The 23246-nt window shown below is 38.1% G+C and overlaps 1 protein-coding gene across 1 annotated transcript in view; it reads right to left on the bottom strand.

The window, feature by feature from the left end:
* Positions 1-526: 526 nt before the first annotated feature.
* The window catches only part of LOC131041614 (beta-amylase 2, chloroplastic), a 181174-nt gene continuing 158454 nt past the window's right edge, over positions 527-23246 (bottom strand). Inside the window, exons 6-9 of the mRNA XM_057974746.2 lie at positions 1842-2102; positions 1530-1748; positions 1230-1449; positions 527-905 (exon numbers count right to left, since the gene is read on the bottom strand). Coding sequence (XP_057830729.2) covers positions 877-905; positions 1230-1449; positions 1530-1748; positions 1842-2102 — 729 coding nt within the window. The 3' untranslated portion in view covers positions 527-876. The remainder of the gene's footprint in view (positions 906-1229; positions 1450-1529; positions 1749-1841; positions 2103-23246) is intronic.

Below are 23246 nucleotides of genomic sequence, written 5' to 3'. Positions count from 1 at the left end.
CCTTCCCTATATTAGGAGTATCATACTCACACACTGTGGCTGAAACCACAATTTTGCACATCCCCCAGGTGTACAAAATTTTCAACCAACACTTGCATATCCATTGTATTGCACCAAAGTCATAAACTGCCAATTATTAAACACGGTGTTATTGTTAAGGGAGAAGTAAATGTTTATCTACTGAATAGCTTGTCAAGTTGTTCACTTGACTTATCTTTCTTTTCAGTATTTTAATTCAAAATCCTCTATCCGTTTACTTCGTCAAAAAATAGATTAGATAAGGAACCACCTTTTTCATCTTGAATGCCTTCTTATGAGGCGAACCCCAAACTCAAAGCCTTCACATACTTGCTACTCATACAAGCAAAAATTTGAAGTGAGAACAAATCAGAATATCAACTGCCATGAAAAAGCTTTTGTTTTGGTAAATTCTAGCCTTATTTTGGCACAATACAACTATGGATTTCAGACATTCTAAATTTACTCACAAACACACCACCCATACAAGGATAGTAACATTGTGCCATTGGAAAACTTTGTTTCCTACTATTTCACTTTTATTTCAAATTGCTTTTTACCATTACATAGAGCCAATGAAGGAACATTCCACAAAACAATAATTATACTAATGGCATAGACTCATTAGGCAGAAGGAATATACTAATATAATTGACATACTAGGCAAGAACTCTACTTACAACATCCAATATTTAGATCATAATGTACATAAGTTACAATTTGGCCTTTGTAACATGCATATAAACTTGGACATATTGCATTGCTCCCTGCAAGCTATCCACATGTTTAGTGGATAATGGTAGCATTACCACTCTATCAATTTTCTGTTCTTCATCCTAGAATGCCTTGCAACTACAATCAGACTTCTAGGTCAGGGACTGCTTCTCCTGGTAAACAAACAATCCGATTTCAGCCCACAATTAAGTTGATAACAGCTGAGTAGTTCTAAATTCTAATATCTAACCTTCTGTATTTATCATGTTTCAAAAAGCAGTCAGATCTTATCACTTTTCCTTAACTCTAGTTGCAGACATGAATTTTATTAAATAAACAGTAGCGGAATGAAGTACAGTCGGTATTGTCATTACATTTACTTTGTCCTATTTGCTTGTGATGTTATTTCTACTGTTTTTACAGTGAGTTGAAAGTACAATCAATCAATGAAATTATGCATTATCTGCATGAAAGAACAAAGGTGGCAGATTTCTTACCATGCATACGTTTTACAAAACGTTCAAACTCTTTTAAATTGGTTGTCTCTATCAAAGTAGGACTAAGTCTTAGGTATGTGAAAGCTGCCAAGCATCGTCCATCAGGATCATCCCTTGGCTTTGCATTTTCTAGGATCTTATTGAATCCATCTCTATCAAAACATGGCAAAGCATTTTCACTAGCCACAGGAATGCCAGCATCCCAAGCCGCATTCAGAACCTGAAATAACAAAAGCACAAAACAAATTATAATGCCTTTTTACTCTACATGAGAGTTGGAAAGTGGAAGTTCTCTTTTACCTGCCAAACCAGACCCTCCGGATCTGCCATGGCCTCAGGAAATCCTTCTTCATGTGCCAAAGTACGCAATTCAACACATGTGAAATTGAATGCAGCACCATGTTTTTTAAGCATATGCGCAATTGCTTCATAACCATCACGATTTGAAGGATTATAGAAACCTGCTGCAAGCTCTGCAGCATGACTAGCAGTCTTATACCACCAATGTATTCCTGAAACCTACTTACAAACCACACAAATGATTCCCAAATGTCACTATTTAAAGCATAATTCACAAAGTTGCTAAAAAGTCATAAAACGTAACTTGCTTACCTTAACAGATATTCGTGTCCCTTCATATGCCAGATTCGCAAGAGAAAGCACACGATCGCCATGATCTAATAAAACTTGTGAATACCAACGAAGGAAAAAACGACCGTAGTAGCTGTCATAGTCGCCTCCATCACGAAAAAATCCAGTTTCTTGAGGCTTCGAATTATAATTCCCTGCATTATCAGGTCCTCTAGCCCAGAAAGCATGTCCTCGTGCTTCAGCTGCTTTCCTCAGACTCTTTTGAAGATATTTATCATAACACTGTATAAGAAGCATGAAAAGGCTTTTGTTATGCACATATACAACATTTTGATAAGATTGCAAAGGACAAACGAACCCTTCAAAAAATAGGTAATAATAATGTGCTTGTTGAACTCCAGCGACCCTTTTCAAATAACCTCATTATAAAAGGACATTCATTTGAAATTAGGATCCATTGAATTTCATAATGTCCCTGTCTCAAAGTTGCCTCTGAAAAAAGATCTAATTCAATTTTTGATGCATCTATCCGTTAGCATCTCTATTATATCCTCTTTTATTACCAGATAGATGCATCAGCGAAAAGATCCAGTGTGAAACATTTCAGGTTGATGTAGGGTAATTTTTACAACTATTTTTCTTGATAAAATGTTTAATACCTTATTCTTCTTATATTTGTTTTGTTTCCTTGAAAAGCTTACAGGAAGCAAGCAATCATCTTTTACCCTTAAGGTATTTAATGATCCATATAGCATCCAAGGATATGCTAGTTTGGCTTGCAATCATCCACGAGCAAGTATTATAAACTGTTCCCAACGTCTACAAAAAGTATGCTTGCTCTTATTGGTATTAACTGAAAATATTCAATCTATTTTTTATATATGTAAGATTTCAAAATCTTTTTTTAGGATCATATTCAATCTATCTGATTTCAAAATCTCTTTTCAAGGATCATAAAGAGATTTTTCAGATTTACTAGAGAATATTAGAATTTTAATAGCTTAGAGGTGGGTTCTAACTAGGAGTACACCATGTCTTTATGCAGCACCCAAAGGCCTCCTAATTAAGGGTAAAGCTAAATGGAATGCCAAAAGGTTCTGCAACTTTGCTCTAAATCTAAAATCAGTTTTCTTTTGTTACTGAAACACTTTGTGACTGTTAAATACATATCAAACTAAATGCATCTCTTCTTAATGTGTAACTTGTCACTCAAGGTTGAAATCTACAATAAAGTAGCTTGAACAAATGTCTGGATGCAAGGTGCTGTGGTCGAGACAACTTCAGAAATAAAGTGTAGGTCATACTGAACACATGCTGGAGCAGACCTGTCATAGAGCTGTTACACTGCACTGACTTCACTTCAGAAGAGAGACTGGACAGTGGTATGCGTTTAAAAAGACAGATGCCCTCCCCGTTATGTATCATTATGTGCCTTATCAGATCTTTAAGCTTCAAGTTGGCCTACCTATAAAGATGTCTCATCAGCTCATCTGTAGGCCTCCACTATATACGTTTAATCACTTTAGCACTTATTTAATGGTTCTCCATTATCAAGGATCCTTATTGATAAAATAATGCCCTCATATAGCCGCACGGGTAGGTGAGTTGGCTTGGGCGGTAGGTTTGCTCCCCATCGGTCTCAAGTTCGACTCTTCTCCCAAGTTTAAGAAGGGGGATTGCTTGTGGGCTGCGGATTCACCCCCCAGGGACTAGTCTCGCCCTCAGGGTCACCCTTAAGTGGAAACGCTGGGCCGGGGCTGCAGGGATTGGGGATGCCCTAGGTACCTTAAAAAAAATTTAAATTAAAAAAATAATACCCTCGTATACCTTTAAGGATGTGGATAGATTAAGAACACCCGGTTTCTTCCTGAGTTTGTCGCAAGGTTTAAACTTGAAGTGATATATTGAAATGATACAGCAGACAAAACTCAAAATCCAGATTACATCACTGAAGAAACATACACCAAAACATATGGTAATCATTGCATTGTCTTATAAAGCCTTGCTTTCTCAAAATATACTAAATTTTTTTATTACTAATATTAAAAAAACTAGTATTTATTTATTCATCTAATTTACAATTTATATTATATATGCTATAGATGTAATATTAATTCCAACATTCTCCCCTTTATTACACCAATCCAAACAAAAACCATAGCACTGTATGCACCGAACACAGCAGCCCATCTGGAAATCTAAAGAAATGTCTCCACCAAATCTCCTCTTGCCCAAAACACACCAAACTGATCACATCAACGGATGTCTTGATTGTCGAACAAATACTCATGAATCAAGACATATGCAACTATTTGCAAGTACGCCACTCCTCTTCTGAATCAAGACATACTCAACTATTCACAATGCAACAACACCAACCAGCTGCGAATCAAAACATACTCAATTTTTCACAACCACCACCCTCCTATGGATTGAAACAAACTAAACCATCCACAAATACAACACAAGAAGGCGCACAAATGTAGAACCAATGCTTCTCATACAAGGTAACTGTTATCACAAAATCTTGCACCCTTGCTAAGCTATCAACTTAGCAACCTTGTGAAACATGGAAACAACCCCGAAGTGTGGGACCTTGCGCAAAGGGGTTGAATCTCCGGAGAAGGCCGGCTACCTTCTCAATCCAGGTGCAAGTGTTGCACTAACTCAACACTTCAAAACTAACTCTTAAGCCTATCCTAACAATTTGCAGAGGTAAAGGGAAGAGAGAATGCTTGAAATGAAAGGAAGTGATGCACCAAAATAAGAGATTGTTTCTCTCCCTACCGAAATGGCACAAGGAACCAACTAAAAAACCCAAGAGATGCACGACTTCAATTGCATAAGTGACCCAAACGCATGTATGGAGGTTAGAGTTTGCTAAGTGTCAAGAAGGGAGAAGAATTCCCACAAGTCACACTCAGAAAAAAAAGTTAACACAGCATATATGGAGAGAAAAGCCACAAGACATACACCTATGATGAAGGTAAGAAAAGCATACACAACATACATAGGTTAGAAGGAGGCAAGACTAGTGATTTTTAATTAATCATAAGGCCAAAAGCCAATCTTACAGTTGCAGAAATGCAAAAATAATTACAAGTCTTCAAGAGAAGAGAAAGAGCATAGGAAAGCTCAAGGCAGCAGGGAGAGAACCCTTTACAATGAGACTTAACAGCCTTTATATAGAAAAATGGTTACAAGAGTGAGAAGGGTGGATTGACTGACCTTCCAAAGTCAGAGTATGCAGACATGACGTAAATCACCATAACAAGCATGGCCCTGTACCTCCCCTGATGGAAATCCTGCCAAAAACATTAAATGCACCCTTGTGGCTTCACAAAAGAAGGTGCATAAGTCACCAAAACTGTCAGAGCATTTAAAGCATAGAAACGAGACTCGCCCAGACTCGGCGAGTCCGAGTACGAGTCAGGCCCGACGAGTCCCAGGGACTCGGACTCGAACTCGTCCAAGTCTGACGAGTAAACTCGCCAGACTCGCCGAGTTTGGCGAGTTTGTCTGACAAGTAAACTCACCAAACTCGCCAAGTTGGCGAGTTTGGCCCAAACTCGCCAAACTCGGCGAGTCCCGAGCCCCAGACTCGATCGGCGTTCAACTAAACTTAAAGACAAAAGAAAAAATAGTTTGCAATGTTTTTTTAAGTCCGTTTTTTTATGTTAATTATCTTCTATCCCTAAAAGTGACTTTCATTTCATTCACTTGCAAAAAAGGAGTAAAGTGAGTTGGGAAGAAAAACAAGGGTGCATAGAAAAAAAACCAGCGAGGAAGCTCAAGTTTTCTTCAATTTGTCACATTGGAGCTGCATTGTGTTTCGATTTGGTCCATCAAGAGTTGGATAGGAAGACTTTGCAGCTTGTTTCAAGCTTGTTGTAAGAGGTACGGTTGTTTTTTTGAAGATTAGTTTGTTTCTTGTATGCAAAAATTCCATTTTCTATTCATTTATTTTAAAAGTTTTACATTTTCTTTCAAAATCTTTTGTATGTTTGTATGTAGCATGTAGTATGTAGTTGTAGTGTTGTACTATGTAGGGTTTGTAAATTTCTTTTTTTTAAAAGTAGGGTTTGACAAACCCTACTTTAGTTTTTTTGAATGTATGTAATATGTATTAATTTTATTTTGTATTTGTAATGTTTTATTGCAGCAAACTTCACTTTATTATTTGCCTCAACTTCAAGTTTCACAAAACTATCCTAAAATGTCTACTTCAACTTCTAGACCCCCCATTAGAAAGGGCCCTGCTTGGAAATATCATGAGGATTTTTCAGGGCAAGGAAAGGGGCAAACAAAATGTATGTTTTGCAAAACAATATTCCATGGAGGTATATATAGGTTGAATTACCATATTGCTGGTGTGCGTGAACATGATGCCGAACCATGCCTAAAAGCAGTCCCTGAGGCCGTACGTGAATGTTATGTAATGGTTGAGGAGATTGAAAGGAAAAAGAAACAAAAGGAGGATCGAGCGGCCATTGGGAGAGAGACAGTTTTAGGAAGAGGGACACAGTTAGGTTGTGTTGGAGGCCCTTCTTCCTTACCTCCATATCGTCCCACTCAGTTTGCTACTGCTGATGCTTCCGTTTCTGCTTCTGCTTCTATAAGTGGCAGTGCCACCGCCACTTCTCATGCTCCTACCACTAGTAGTTGTAGTGGGAGTGTTACCATTGGACCTAGGATTCGTAAATCTAGGTTGGATTCCTTCTTTGTGCCTCGCACTACTCCTGGGTCCCAACCGTCGCTTGAGGGCATGGGTTGGAACAAGGAGGTCCATGATGCTGCTAAAATGGCAGTTGGCAGGTTTTGGAGCTACAGTTGTATTCCATTCTTTGTAGCCAGGTGAATGTTTTACTAACTTTTATGTTTGATAACTTTGATTGTTTTAATTTTTATACTTAACTTATCTCATTGAATTTTTATACTTAACTTATCTCATTGAGTTTCTTTGTGACAAGTCTCCTTATTGGCAACAAATGGTTCATGCCATTACCATATGCGGGGCGCGGTTCAAAGCCCCTAGTGAGAGTGATTTGAGGGGACCCATTTTGTCTCAAATGGTGGATGATGTGAAGAAGGATTTAGATGAACAATGCCAGATATGGAGCACTAAAGGTTGCACCATCATGACTGATGGTTGGAAGGATAGGAGAAATAGAACTCTCCTTAATTTTCTTGTTTCTTCTGCAGGTGATTGATTAATTTTAGTTTCATATAGTCTTTAATTTTTTATTTTTTATCTAATGGTTTATTGAATGATCATTGACCTAGCTTTATTTTTTTATTTCAGGGGGCACCATTTTCATCAAGTCCATTGATGCCTCTGCCCATTGCAAGAATGCCACCTACCTATGTGAGCAGATAGAGGAGGTGATTGAAGGTGGGTGGGGAGAACGTGGTACAGGTGGTGACCGACAATGCAGCAAATTATGTTGTTGCGGGTAAACTTTTGATTACAAACTAATTTTGTTTGCAAATTAATTACTATCTTGTAGTTTGTACCTCCATTAATTACAATTTACAATGCAACAAATTATGTTGCTGCAGGTAGACTATTGATGGAGAGACCCATCTATAGTTTGGACTCCATGTGCTGCTCATTGCATTGACCTCATGTTGGAGGATATTGGAAAAATCCCATGGGTCAAGAGATGTGTAGAAAGGGCAAGAAATGTCTGCAAATTTGTATATAATCATTCATGGGTGTTGGCTCTTATGAGACAATACACAGAGCAGAAGGAGTTAGCTCGTCCAGGAATCACAAGATTTCCCACAAACTTCCTCACATTGCAGTCCATGCTTAGGTCTAAGTCTACCTTGAGACGTATGATTGTTGGTGAGGAGTGGTCTTCCACATCCTATGCTACCACCCCTGCAGGGAAAGATATGGCAAACTGCATTTTTGATGAGCAAGGCTTTTGGGTCCCTTGTGATGAGATAGTGAAGGTGATTTTTTTTATAAATTCTACAATTTAACTTCATGTTTTATAACTTATTATATGTATTCTCTTATTTGCTCATTTTTCTAAATTACACAATATTTTCAATTTTGCAATTTGTTAAGCCCTTGGTGGTTTTGTTGCGAGTTGCGGATGGAGATAAGCCCGCAATGGGCTATATATATGAAGGCATGGATAGGGCGAAGGAGGCCATCAGATTCGTCTATGGAGGAGATGAGAGCAAGTATGGTCCCATTTGGGAGATCATTGATAGGAGATGGCATCATCAGCTTGATAGGCCCATCTATGCGGCAGCCTATTATCTGAATCCGGCATTCCATTTTATCCCTTCTTTCAAGGCTGATGTGGAGGTCCTTAATGGGCTATATGCAATCATGGAGAAGATGGGACCTGCTGGTACTGCTTAGATAGACCTTTTTCGAGAGCTACAGTTGTTCTCAAATGCACAAGGGGAGACCTTCTCTCGTCTTGTCGCCAAAGACGGTAGGACAACTATGATGCCAGGTAAAAATAAATTTTAAGGCTTAATTTTAGTTTTATTCAATACTATATTGTAACTTGTTAAATGAGTTCATGAATGAGACTGATTTTATTTATTTTTCTCATTTCAAACTCAAAGCATTGGTGGAGCTTTTTGGCCCAAAGACACCAAATATTCAGAAGTTGGCCATTCGCATCTTGAGCCAACCATGCAGCGCATCAGGTTGTGAGCACAATTGGAATATGTTTGAGCACATACACTCCAAGAGGCGCAATAGATTATCTGTGGAGAAGATGAATGATCTCATCTTTGTTCACTACAACCTCCGCCTGAGAATGAGAAAGAATGTATTAGTTGACATCTCTCCTATCATTCTAGATGAGGTTGATCTTGAAGCAGAGTGGGCCAATGAGAATCAGACAGCTCTTGGGATTCCTATAGCTGTATTTAGTGATGATGACATTGATTGGATCGACCAGGTAGATATAGAGGTTGAGGCTGTAGCCATGGCAGAGGAGGAGCAGAGAGCACGAGCAAAGACAGGAAATACTGAGACTCAGAGTGACACGGCTGTTCCTGATGTTGGTGAGCATGACACAGTTGTTCCTGATGTTGGTGAGCATGGCATGGTGTCACGGGGAGCGACTATGGCTGCTGAATCATCCCGGACCTACTTTAAACGCCTTCGCAGGGGGCCAGGGCGAGAGAGTGCACGACCCTCTAAGCCATAGGCTTGTACACTTGTAGTTGTCTTTAGTATTTACTATTTACCTTTGGTATTTGTATGAAACAATTGATGATGATCATATGATGACATGGATTTTTTATTCCATGAGTTTTGTAATATCGTATACATTTGACAACATTTATATATCTATGTTTGTTATTTTCTTTAGCTACAATTTGCGTTTATGCTTATGTGATTGATGTATACTTGTGTATGTAATCAAATGAGCCGAGTTTGATTATGTTTTTGTGTCTTTAAGGTGTATTCAATAAAGGGTGTCTGAAACAAGTTTTAAATCTTTAAAAATCTCTAAATTTCTTGAGTTTTTCACTTTCCCGAGTCCAGCCAAGTCTGGAGCCGAGTCCGAGTCCCGTTTCTTTGATTTAAAGCCTTGAGTGTCGATCACGCCATCCAGAAGTGTTGCCAGTTGGGAAGAAGTTTGGAAGACTTCAGAGACCTGGGTCACCAAAGTTGGGGGAACTTCGGGTCACTGAAGTTGGGAAGACTTCGGAACTTGGGAACCTGGGGGTTCCGGAGTTCCAAGGTTGAAGAACTAGGAACTTGGGAACCTGGGGGTTTCGGAGTTCCAGGGTTGAAGAACTTAGGAACTTGGGAACCTGGGGGCTCCGTAGTTCTGGGGTTGAAGAACCAGGAACTTGGGAACCTGGGGGTTCCGGAGCTCCGAAGTTGAAGAACTAGAAACTTCGGAGACCTGGGTCACCATAGTTGGGGTAACTTCGGTGACCTGGGTCACCATAGTTGGGAAGACTTGGGAACCTGGGAACTTCGGGGTTCCAGAGTTCCGGGGCAAAAGAACAAGAGACCAAGGAAGAGAACTTCAAAACCTAGGGGTTCCGGAGTTCCGGGAAAGAGAGAGGAAGAGAAGGCTTGGGAAAGGAACTTCCGACAAGACAACACTTCATACTTGGTGATTCCATCGTCTTCTCCAGGATCAAACTGGGGCAGCACTGGTCCATGGAACATATCTCTGATTGGTTCTCACTGATGGACCAAGGGTGTCATAAAGTGACAACAGTAACATCTCTAAGCAAGAAGCTGTCATGTTTCTTTTTTCCAACTAAATGAAAATCAAATCGGATAATCCAAAACCTATTTTTATTCCCGGTAGGCTGAAAGAAGGATTTACAAAGAAATAATATAATAGCAATTTACTAAAATGGCCTAAAAGTACTTAAGTAATAACTTTGAATAAAAGACACTTAATATATTATTATTAAATGATCAAAAAGCAAATAAGAATCATAAAGTGATAAAATGATGAACATTCAATTAAAAGAAATATTATTACTTAAAAAATTAATAATTATAAAAGTAAAAAAAAGATGAATATTCAAATAAACAAAAGTGAGGGTTGGATGGAAAAATGATTAAAAAATAATTATTGAAAAAAGCAATTCATTCTATCATTATCAATTTCCACAAAAACCCTTTTTGTAGAGCTTTGGTTCGTCATCTTTCTTCGAGGACAAAAACCCTCTTAGATTATCAAGAATTGGAGGATGAAAATCTTCTGATTCCCTTTATTGACTTCATTTAGAGGTCAAATTTGAACTTACAGAAATTCCAAGTTTTAAGCAACTATTCTCTATATTTTTGACAAGAATCAAATCTATTGAAATGAAATTGAAATTTATTTATTCAAAAACTCCAAAAAGTATATTTTTATATTAGCAGGCCATACAAATCAAACAAGAGAATAATCTGAATAAAAGGAGTTTTATTACGGTTTAAAATATTGAATAAATTGTGGGACCCTTGGTTTGCTGGCCGCCACCTAGATATAGGCGAAAGTGATAAAAATTTTGAATGTGTTGCCACATTGAATTGGAAGATATGAAATTATTGAGCGCTTAAGCAGGTTTGATGTTTTAAAATAATTGCTTGTGTCTTTTAAGACTGCCACACCATACGGAAGGAGGTGTAGGTGTTTCATGAGAAGCAATAGGAGTTCGAAAAACTGCACTAGGAACATGAAAGATGCCAACTGAGAATCTGATCCAATCTGAAGTTTTTGTGTTTGCTTTCAAATCTTTGACCAGCAAATTGTTTATTTGGTTTGAGGTGAATTTTTATGTTTTTTTAGTTTTGGGGTTTTGCTTGCTTATGCCAATGAAAATTTGCCAAAAGAATGCAATACATAAAAGAAACAATTGGTTGAAATAAAATTTCAGAACTCAGATTTTATTGCAGCAAATTATAAATTCAAGAGAATGACTATTTAAGACAACTAGAGCCAAAACTGGCCTACCAAGTGTCCAACGCCCTGCCTGGATGAGCTTCTTTTGATGCTCGAGGTGGTGCACAAGGCAATACAAGAGCCTCCAAGTGCTGCAAATTGTTCCAATGTGTTTTATTCTCCTTATATATAATTATCAAAAACAATTTAAGGAAGAAATAGCAGATCAGGTGCTTATTCCAAATTCTTGCCAGGAGAAACCTCCCGAATTGACCCTTTTTCCCCGCTAAAATGTTGATGTAGCCCAGATGTGTTAAAATTTCCCTGAAATAACCACTGATCTGTCTTTATTTCCTGCCAACAATGAATTTACACACAAATTTCTGAATCAAAACCCTCTAATTTATTTTATTGGCTTCACAAGAGAAGCAAAGAGGGTACGGCCAGCCTGGGAATGGTATGGCCAGCATTAAAAGCACAATAACTACTGGAAAATGTTCCCCAATCTGCTCAAATGTGTTGTAGATGATTTATTCTTGCTGAAAAAAATGAATTTTCCTCCAGATATTGGCCCCAAATGACCTTGAGAGAGGATTCCTTCAATGCAAAGGTGAATGGGTTTTCGTCCACACACTGAATAAGCGTGAGAGTTTTCGTTCTCAACCTGAAACTCCAATCAAACTTGCTACTGCAGAGCTCTCCAAGGAAGAAATTGTCAAATATCCAATGAATAATGAATAAAATGTTGACCCCAATGTCTTTTCAAAATTCTTCAAACCCTAATTCGAATTTGGGGTTAGGGTTGTACTTTTGGCATCAATAAACATGTTAAAATGTTTCTTTTTATTTAAAAATAATTTGCCCTAATTGATTTGACCTATTGAGGGTCTAATTCCTCATTAAAAGTGGCCATATTATTAAGTTAAAACCTTTAAGTTATAACTTTAGGGAAATGTGCCAGGGGCCATTTTATAATTCATCATTAACTTTTATTAATCTCCTTTTTAATATAGTTACTTTATAACTTTTCTAACTATACAAAAAGTAACTTTATAATGAATTATTATAAAATCTATGTAACTTAAGCTCACCAAGGCCAAAAAGTGACTAATTATAGACTCCTCTTGGTAAAGCCAATAATCCCCTAGCCTTTGTAATTGCCTGCGGAGATGGCAAAACTATGCAACTAAGTGATCACAGAAAAAGTGGGGACATTACAGTCCTCCCTTCCCGAGGATTGCTTGTCCTCAAGCAATCTGCACCTACACAATGACAACTAATTCCTGGATCCCATACCAATATGAGAAACGTTGCTCCACCAAACCGCTGCACTACTCTGATATAAACATCTGTATACCCCAAGTGAAGCAACTCATCATGGATCCATCGAAGAAATGCACCACATCTGTCAATGCCAGGATCCCAAATCTTTATGGTGTCACATCCATCCATCATGTCAATACTTGTTATGATGCTGCTGTGAATCTGGACATCACCTAACCAGCTGAGAACTTCACTCCAATTGAAGCCACAAGTACCACCAACCATCAATACTGACATGAACCCATCAATGAGCCAATTTCCAACAAAGGAAAGTGTGATGGAAACCTCTCCAAAACCTGTGATCAGCGACTGCAACTTGTCCAATTTCTCCACAAGTTAGTATGTTTTCATTGGAGGATGCCAAGTAAATATTTTGTTTATCCATGCACCAAATGTAGTCTCTTACATGCTGATCTTCATCGCCCATTGTCAAATCTAAGAAAACTAAATCACCAATCAATAAGTACATTGCTGCCCTATCATATGAAAGAGGTGACAAGTCCACGGATGAATAGTAGATGTTTTTGTTTTGCAACATAGACAAACCTTTAGTGGCTGGTCCACTATGAACACCACCCAATATCTCATCAACTCTATGTTGATTTTAGGATCAGACAGGTAACAGTATACAGAAAATTAAATAATGAACACGCATAGCACAGCAATACCCTAGGAAAACCTCCCTCTTGGAGGTGAAAAACCCAACAAACAAAATCTTAGATTGTATTAGATCAAATCAGTACAAGTCTTTACAAATCTGCTTCAACTCTTGAAGCACTAAGAACAGCAGTATATGCACAGTAGCGTAATGAATCCAACCTAGGGCACGCACAACAATACAATTAACTTATCTACAAGATTCTTGAATGCTAATCAAGGGAGACAGGTTGATGATCATGAACACCATTCACTGATCATTGACACCAATGGCAGATCATGAGAAGAGATTCGCTGCCTCAAAATAGTTCGCTACCCTTTGGAAGAAGTTTGTTGTCCTTAGAAAGTAATTCGCTGTCCTTAAAAGATGATTCGCTGTCCTTAAAAGATGATTCTCTGCTGAAGGAGTTCGCTAAGTGAATGAAGGTATGAATGAACTTGTTGAATGTGAATGGGGTTGCCGAACAACTAAACTAATCGTTGGGCAGCAATACCCTGGGAAAACCTCCCTCTTGGAGGTGAAAAACCCAACAAACAAAATCTTAGATTGTATTAGATCAAATCAGTACAAGTCTTTACAAATCTGCTTCAACTCTTGAAGCACTAAGAACAGAAGTATATGCACAGTAGCGTAATGAATCCAACCTAGGGCACACACAACAATACAATTAACTTATCTACAAGATTCTTGAATGCTAATCAAGGGAGACATGTTGATGATCAAGAACACCATTCGTTGATCATTGACACCAATGGCAGATCATGAGAAGAGATTCGCTGCCTCAAAATAGTTCGCTACCCTTTGGAAAAAGTTTGTTGTCCTTAGAAAGTAATTCGTTGTCCTTAAAAGATGATTCACTGTCCTTAGGAGTAGTTCGTTGATGCTCTGCTGAAGGAGTTCGCTGAGTGAATGAAGGTATGAATGAACTTGTTGAATGTGTATGGTGAATGACAAATGAATCTCCTTTATATAGGAGGAAGACACCCATTCACAATGGGTCGGCCAGGCACCTATTCACAATAGGTCGGCTAACAATCATATAAATCTTTTAAGTTTGGCGCCCAATAAAGGGTCAGCCCTATCCACACGTTTCATTATAAGGTATATTATTTAATTGCACATAAGATGTGACTAAGGCCGATAGGCCAATTAGTGACCTGCAAGTGCTAGGTCGGCCTGTTGGGTCTCAAATCAACAAATTGGATAAGTTCTAAGGAAATGCCAACTCTTATAATCAAACCCTCCAATTGACTTGGCCAACTTATAGAGTGAACCTATGTGGTTACTAACTCCCTCACTTTAGGCTCTGCATGACCTAGGCGAGTATACCTATTCACTAGTGGCTTTCGATGACTAAAGCTTTTTATAGCAGATTGTTTATCTTAATCTAACTTCTTCCTATCTCAGAATGGCATAGGTTCCTAGGATGGGTGGCTTTTAGATGAGTTCAAGATTGTTGTTGTGGAAGCTATTCGATCTTTGTATTTGAAATTTATATGTATACTATTGCTAACTGGTTTTATGTGTCCTACTCAACTAGTCCTATTTCTTTAATGTAAAAGTAATTAATATGGTAAAGGTTGTGATTTGTGAATGACCAGTGTCTTTCCTGTTATTTGGACTACAGAGTCTTATATTTCTCTAGGACTTGATGTATGATTTGTGAGACAGTTTTTAAACCTACCCCCTTTGGTAAATCTGTCAGTTACTGTTTCTTATGAGATCTGCTAAATGTTTATATCATAAACTGCTTGAATGTATTTAACCTTAACCTTAAAGGACCATCCAAGGAAGAACTACAAGGAACAATTACAATTCGCAAGTAGATCCTATTAATCCAAGTTTATAACTGTTGTGCGTTTTCACACATCGCCCCATTGCAAATGGGGACCCCTGCTTTTTGCTTTCTAGGGTTTGTTTTCTAGGTCTTTTAGGGTTTTGTCTATTAGCCTTTGCGTTTTGAGTGTTGCCCAGGGGATCACATAGATAGCAAGTCCGGCTTGAGTGATGTCCTGATCCTGAAAATTGGCTAAGTCTAGAATGTCCTGATCCTGAAATTTGACTAAGTCTGGAAACTGAAAAACCTCCAAAAACTAGATTTTGCAATATAACTCCTGGAGGTCTGAAACCACTCTCAAACATCCTGAAAGTATATATGGAATATAACTTCTCTTATACTTAAATGTTATATTCCATAAAAATTATCCTGATAGAGAGTTCAAAAAGTCAAATTTCGCTCCTGTCCTTCACTGAGGATCCAGAGCGAATTTCGCTCCTGTCCCTCTCCAAGGGTCCAAGGCAAAGCGCTCCTGTCCCTCACCAAGGGACCAGGGCGAAAAGGCTTATTGGAGTCATTCCTGACCTTGTTTGGTCAAGTTGAGACATCAAAGGCATGGCGGAGGACGAAATGAACGTGATAGAGCATCCGAACTTGATTGAAGACAATGAAATGATGGAGTTTTGCCTAGAAGGGTAAAAGCGCTCCTGTCCCTCACTGAAGGACCAGAGCGATTTTCTTTAGATACACATTTTTAGACCTTTCTTGGACTTGAACTCTTATTCATGGCGTGTAACAAGATGATATCTTCCTTAGCCAAGGCATTTCATGATGAAAGATGAAGCATTTTGGCCTAGAAGGCAAAAAGCGCTCCTGTCCCTCACTGAAGGACCGGAGCTTGAATTTCAAATTTGCACTATTTTTGCAAGATTAAAGTAATTTTACGATTTGAAGAGGTCAAGGAAAACATGATTTATCCATTGAATATAATTTAAGTGGTCCACAAAGGAGGAAATCAACCCAAATGACAAAAAGCGCTCCTGTCCCTCACTGAAGGACCATGGCGTCTTTTCAAAATTCTCCTCTTTGTTTAAGATTTTGAGGCAAAACCTGACTTGGATAGGAGGGAGCAATGATGTTTTATGCCTTAGATGCGATTGAGGGTTTAAAGAACAAAGAAATACACCAAGATGTAAAAAGGCGCTCCTGTCCCTCTCCAAGGGTCCAGAGTGATTTTCTAAAAAGTGCAAATTTCTTGCAAAAGACAAGGCAAGTTCGTGATTGAAATGAATGGAATAAGGCATGATTAGCCCATTGAAGATAATTTGGAAGGCTAGCAAAGGACAGACAAGCTTGAATTTACAAAAGTGCTCCTGTCCCTCTCTAAGGGACCAGGGCGAAAAACATATTATCTAGCTCTTCTCTCCAAATTGGGACAAATCCAAGCCAAGGTGCAAGTTTGAAATGATGTTTAAAATACTTCGAGGTGGAATTGAGATGCAAGATTTGCAAAATTTGATGACAATTGGCAAAAGTGCTCCTGTCCCTCTCCAAGGGACCAAGGCGAAATTTCCAAATATGCCCATTTACCTTACATTTTAAGATGCTATTTTTGTTTCCAAGGCTCAAGAAGGAGTGAAATGTGATATTCTACGCCTGGAAGGTAATTCGAAGATTAATGTGATCAAGAATTTGCACAAGGACTCAAAAGCGCTCCTGTCGCTCATTGAACGACCAGGGCGATTTTTATAAAATCAACAATTTCCCTCCGAGATTATGCTAGGGCAAATTTGAGCAAGATTGGAAAGGTCTTCTAAAGCATGGTGAACAAAGATTTGCCTTCAAAACTTGATAATCCTAGCCTAAAATGCAAAAAGCGCTCCTGTCCTTCACTGGAGGACCAGGGCGAAAATCTTTGGAGAATCAATTTTGCCTTGCAAAAACGAGTTAAGCATGCATAGAATGAATGAAAGGGATCATTGCTTACCCCACATTGAGAGTTGGCAATTAAAAGGACGAAGGAATAAGAGCAAAAGTAAAAATCGCTCCTGTCCCTCTCCAAGGGTCCAGGGCGAAGTTAGTGGCATTCTTTATTCTTGCCATATTTGAACATTAATATCCTCCAAATCACATGAGATGCCAAACTTGCCAACTTCGAAATATTTGAAAAAAAAAAATTAATTAAATTGGCATTTAATAAAGAACATATTGGCATTTAATAAATTAATTTTGAGCCTCAAAAAATCGAACTTTTATTGTGGAGGCATCTAAAACTAATTTTGGATTTAAATAATTAAAAGATTAAAGGTTGAGCGCACAAGGCATTATTTTGTCTTTATTTATCAAGTCGGCCTACTCCTTTTGAGGTTTTATTTATTATTTCACCTTTTATTTGACAAGTCGGCCTAGGGGGAGCAAGAAGGTGAGCGCTCTATATATTGGAGGTGTTTTTTCCACAATTCAAATCATTCAATCATCCTTTCAAGATCGAATTTGGAGAGCTAATTGAAGGTGCGAAATCTAGCTGGAGTGGAGCGAATTTCTACTAAGTGTGGAGACTAAGGAGGGCGAAATTCATTTTGAAGGCTATTGGAGAGGTGATTTTCTTGCTAGATTGCAGGATAATTTCCAGATTTTTGAAGAGGCTAGTGGAGTTTATTCTTTTCCAAGCTAGAGGAGGCGCAATTTGTTCAAGAGAAGGCTTTGATCTACACTTTGCCTAGCGAAATCTATTTTTTACATCATTTCTTAGAGTTTAAAACTCAAAAGAGGGGGTATGAAGAATCATTTTTGAAGTTCTTACTCAAGACTTATTGTGATCCCATTGCAATTTTGAAGATCCAAATTCCATTCATGATTAATTTGAAAATGTATATTTCTTGATTTATCATGACTTTTTTCAAGTTAAATCTTAAGTTTTACCTTTGAAAGGTCTTAAATTTCATGCTTTGAGGTTTGATGCTCAAAAGACTAACTTTAATATTTTGTGTAGGCATCAAATGGAGATCCCGGAGTTGTAAAATTAAGTCAGATCAAGGACGGTCTCCTCCAAGAAGATCAAGCAAGGACAAGGGCAACCTCCTCCAGTCTAGCATCGACAAGGACGACCTTCTTCAGACTAACATCATCAAGGGCGACCTCTTCTAATCTAGCATTCTAAGGCGAGGTACATCATCATCCTGCAAATCAAGGACACAAGAAGTCAGAGCAAGGGTTCCTTGAAGAAGCAGATAGTTCTAGAAGAATTAATTAAGGCTAACTTCTCAACGTTACCAAATTGAGTATCAACCAAGTGTCAAATGAGGTGGCATCCAAGTCATCACTTCTCTAGTCAATGTGGTCCACCTTAGCATGTCCAGATTCAATGTACCTAACTCATGGGAGGTGGCACAAACTCCGATGTACCTACCCCGGCTATCCATTGGTCAATTTTTCCAGAGAGGACATGTGTCCAAGCAATGTAATTTTATCATTGGTCAAGCATTAAATGTTATGTAATGATTGTAACAAACCCTAATTAGGGTTTTCATTATTAAATCTTGGCCATTGATCTCGAATTGATCTAAACCATCAAATTGTATTGAGGGCACTATATAAGCCCTGACATTTCATTTGTAAAGGCAATAGATAGAAAGCAATAGAATAGAGTTAGTGAATAGAGAGTAATTAGCAGTTGATAGAATAGCAATTAGAGTAGAGTAGAGTAGAGAGAGAAGGCAAAGATTGTTGCCAAGAGGTTGTTGTAAAAGACTTGTAAAACTTCATTGAAGAAATGGTGAAATTTATGGGTCGATTCGACAATTTGCATGGTCTTTATACTTCTCATATTTGATTTCATGTTATTAGATGAATGGAAGAAATGTGCTTGATTGATGGTGGAATTCGTATATCCATACTACTAGCAGTTTGTTGATTGCAGACTTGCCTTGTGTAGTCAACTGGAATCATTCAGCTTAAGCTTAACTTCAGTTGTCACTTCTTCATTCATATGCATCAACCTGATGGTGTCTATGCCTACAGTGATGATTTGAACATCATAAAGCTTTCCTTCGAAGATCGCACTAACCTTGTGGAGATGGTCCAGCAATGTCAAAACAAGACTTAGTTAGAAGTTCATCAAAGATCATTCATTGCTCCTACATTCTTAGTATTAGGATTAGATCCTCTCCTCGCCCTCCTCTTTTTTCCTTTTTTTTAAAAGCTAGTAAGATCCTATGTTCCAGCAATATTCAAAGCAGATCAGACGTTCAATCATCAAATGTAAGTCCCCTTGTGATTCCAGCAAATCACATCATACCACAGAGAGCTTATCCACACGTAGAGATCCTACATACAAGAACCTTGAAGTCATCCCGATTGATCCTTTTCGCGATATCTTCAGCATTCAGAGACTTTACTCAAGAGAGGATAAGGTACCCTCAGATATTTTATTCTGTGTTTGATAGTGTACAAAATACAAGTCAACAATAACATAGAAACATAAACTTCACTGTAAGAATACAAATAACCTTATCTCCTTTAGATAATATCACAAACAACTGCCTACAGAAAATGAAATAACTCACAGCACATATGCGAAAGAAAACAACTGATTGTATTAAAAGGTTCAAAATAGTACAATATTATCCAGAGTCTCTCCTATATTTTTCTCTCACTCTCCCCTTCATATCTACATTTTTTAACTACTTATATATGTGGTTGAATGGGCACCATACCCCTTTTGGGGTGAAAAGTCACCATTTTACATTAAAATTAACAAAACCCTTTGAAATTAATATGCAAACTAGTTAGTCAATAACCTTGCTTTAAGCTATCTTTCGGGTTTTTGTTTGGTCGGCAGCCTTAAACTTCAAATACGAATCTGAAATTTTTTGAGGTGGTAGGAAACATCCACTTCTAAAATGGGTCTTCATCAGATTTGATATTTGCATACATTTTCATTCCAAGTCGACATCTTCTTTCATGCAGGTCGAAATAACAGGTTTTTCAGCCTTCTTACGGTCTTCTATATGGTCTACAACCAAAAACACATTGTACAGATCTAATATTTTTATTGGAGCTTGGAAACTTGATTTTCTGAAATGGGTATTTCTTATATTTTCATGTTTCATTCATTTTAATTCTCTGTTCATATCATCTTTTCTACAGATCAAAAACACTAGTCTTTCATGGGGTCAATTGGAATTAATTTATTCATATCCTCCTTTACTCTAGTTGTTCAAATCATTAATCGTCCATTATGTGTCATTTCCATGAAGTGACCACCATTTTAATAGTAGGGTGCTTGAAATTATTTGGAAATTTGAAGCCCCAACACGGCCCTAGAAGGGATCCAACCTAGCTACAACATCAACATTCCCTCTCAGCTAGGGAGGAGACCTCAAGATCTGAGTCACATAGTGACAACCACCATGGCTAATCCCAGAGGGTGGGTCCATCATGGCTATTTCCATGGATGGAAAACAAATAAACAAAAGTGCTCATCACGAAAACATGATGTCGTCATCTCAACATGACGTTCACCATAGCTACTTCCAAAGGGTGAATAAGCACAAGTGCTAGGTCATGGAATTTCTCCCATGACATCCACCATACCTACTCGCAGAGGGTGGAACAAGGGCTTTCACCTCAAATTTTCTCTCGCAGAGAAGAATGCATTAACAAGAGCTTGCACCTCAAACTTCTCTCGCAGAGAAGAATGCATTAACAAAATCTTCAAGACGATGTAACTCCTTCTAAAGCTGAAATGTCAAGCTCCCTCTGAAGCTGAAATGACATTTCCTCCTTTTAGAACAAGAACCCTTCTGAGTTGACATTTGACCTTGGCTCCTCCTGAGGTGTCCCTATGTGAACTTCCGCAGAAGAAGCTAGAGTAGACCTAGATTTGCACTCTCGAGCAATGTGGTGATAATTGTCACACCTAAAACATTGAATGTGAGATAAGTCCTTTTTCAAAATAGGATCTGGATCTCTGTCTCTATCCCTCTTTCTTCTTTTGCCTCTTTCCATAGAAGTGTGTGAGGCAAGGAATTGATTTTCCACATCATAATGATTACACTCAATTCCTCTTGATATCAACCTTGACTCTTCTTGAATACAATCAGCACGAAGGCGATCAAATTTGGAAAATTTGGATCTCCCACTTATGCCTTCGATAAATGGCTCCCATGAGTGAGGAAGGCCATTCAATGCTAGCATGACCAGTCCTTGTCCACAACTTCATCTCCAATGGCGCTTAGCTGATCTCTCAATGGTATCTTTATATAGGAGGAAGACACCCATTCACAATGGTTCGGCCAGACACCTATTCACAATAGGTCGGCTTACAATCATATAAATCTTTTAAGTTTGGTGCCCAATAAAGGGTCCGCCCTATCCACACGTTTTATTACAAGGTATATTATTTAATTGCACATAAGATGTGACTAAGGCCGATAGGCCAATTAGTCACCTGCAAGTGCTAAGTTGGCCCTAGAAGGGATCCAACCTAGCTACAACATCAACACTCTAGGTAGGAAGGAATCAACTTCACAACTAGCCATCCCAACTTGAATGTTCTCAATGCAAGGTTTCAAATTTGACTCATTAGATGAAAGAGAATTGCTGATCAAACTCAAAAAATCAGACTTATGCTTGTACCTCTTCAATATATCTTCGTTGTCCTCTTCTTCCCTTCCAAAAAATAAAGATCTAATGGATGATTCCCTTTGTTTCTTTGTATCATCTAGCTGATTGTGGCATTCTTTGACTCTTTGGAGGTGTTGTCTTGCTTGGGTAGCAAGTATCTTTGCTTGGGTAGCTCTATGTAACCAATCTTCATTCAGCCTTACAATGCTCTATATCTACTGCCCCAAAGTACACAAAATCTGATTTATGATGGGTTGTATCATTCACATCATCATAACCCATGCTTGCACCATGTGTACCCTCAAATCTAGAATGCAAACCATTAATCTCTTTTTGACCAAAGGTTGCCATATCTTGAGGAAGAGAAGTAATGTCACTGCTGTTATGAAATTCAGAATAATGGTCATACCTTAGTGGCAAATCTTCACTTGATACAATCATTTTTTTCTTGTAATATTTGTCAAAAGATTCAGTAGCCTTGACCTCCTCAGGTTCACTTAAATATTCATCAAAAATTATGATAACCTCCTCATTCACAGGAATAGTCAACCTTGTCGAATTTTGATAATCCTAAAATGTTAGAAGATTCTTCCTCTTTTGATATTTGTTATACCACTTAGCAATTTTGATGGCTGCTAATTCATTTTCCCACTCTTCCATTCCTATAACCATCCCTTAGCATATCACAGGCTGGCAGGGTCTTGGCTCTGATACCACTAAAAGATGCCAACTGAGAATCTGATCCAGTCTGAAGTTTTTGTGTTTGCTTTCAAATCTTTGACCAACGAATTGTTTTATTAGTTTGCGGTGAATTTTGATGATTTTTTAGTTTGGGGAGTTTTGCTTGCTTATGCCAATGAAAATTTGCCAAAAGAATGCAATACATAAAAGAAACAAATGACTGAAATAAAATTTCAGAACTCAGATTTTATTGCAGCAAATTATAAATTCAAGAGAATGACTATTTAAGACAACTAGAGCCAAAACCAGCCTACCAGGTGTCCAATGCCCTGCCTGGATGAGCTTATTTTGATGCTCGAGGTGGTAAACAAGGCAATACAAGAGCCTCCAGGTGCTGCAAATTGTTCCAATGTGTTTTATTCTCCTTATATATAATTATCAAAAACAATTTAAGGAAGAAATAGCAGATCGGATGCTTATTCCAAATTTTTGCCAAGAGAAACCTCCAGAATTGACCCTTTTTCCCCACTAAAACGCTAATGTAGCCCAAATGTGTTAAGATTTCCCTGAAAGAACTACTAATTTGTCTTTATTTGTTGCCAACAATGAATTTACACACAAATTTTTGAATCAAAACCCTCTAATTTATTTTATTGGCTTAACAAGAGAAGCAAAGAGGGTACGACCAGCGTAGGAATGGTATGGACAGCATTAAAAACACAATAACTGCTGGAAAATGTTCCCCAATCTGTTCCAATCTGCTCAAATGTGTTGTAGATGATTTATTCTTGCTGAAAAAATGAATTCTCCTCTAGATATTGGCCCCAAATGACCTTGAGAGAGGATTCCTTCAATGCAAAGGTGAATGGGTTTTCGTCCACACATTGAATAAGGGTGAGAGTTTTCATTCTCAACCTGAAACTCCAATCAAGCTTGCTGCTACAGAGCTCTCCAAAGAAGAAATTGTCAAATATCCAATGAAT

This window comes from Cryptomeria japonica, chromosome 8 (assembly GCF_030272615.1).
Source record: "Cryptomeria japonica chromosome 8, Sugi_1.0, whole genome shotgun sequence".
In the NCBI taxonomy this organism is placed as follows: domain Eukaryota; kingdom Viridiplantae; phylum Streptophyta; class Pinopsida; order Cupressales; family Cupressaceae; genus Cryptomeria; species Cryptomeria japonica.
This window is presented reverse-complemented; position numbering and strand designations above follow the sequence as displayed.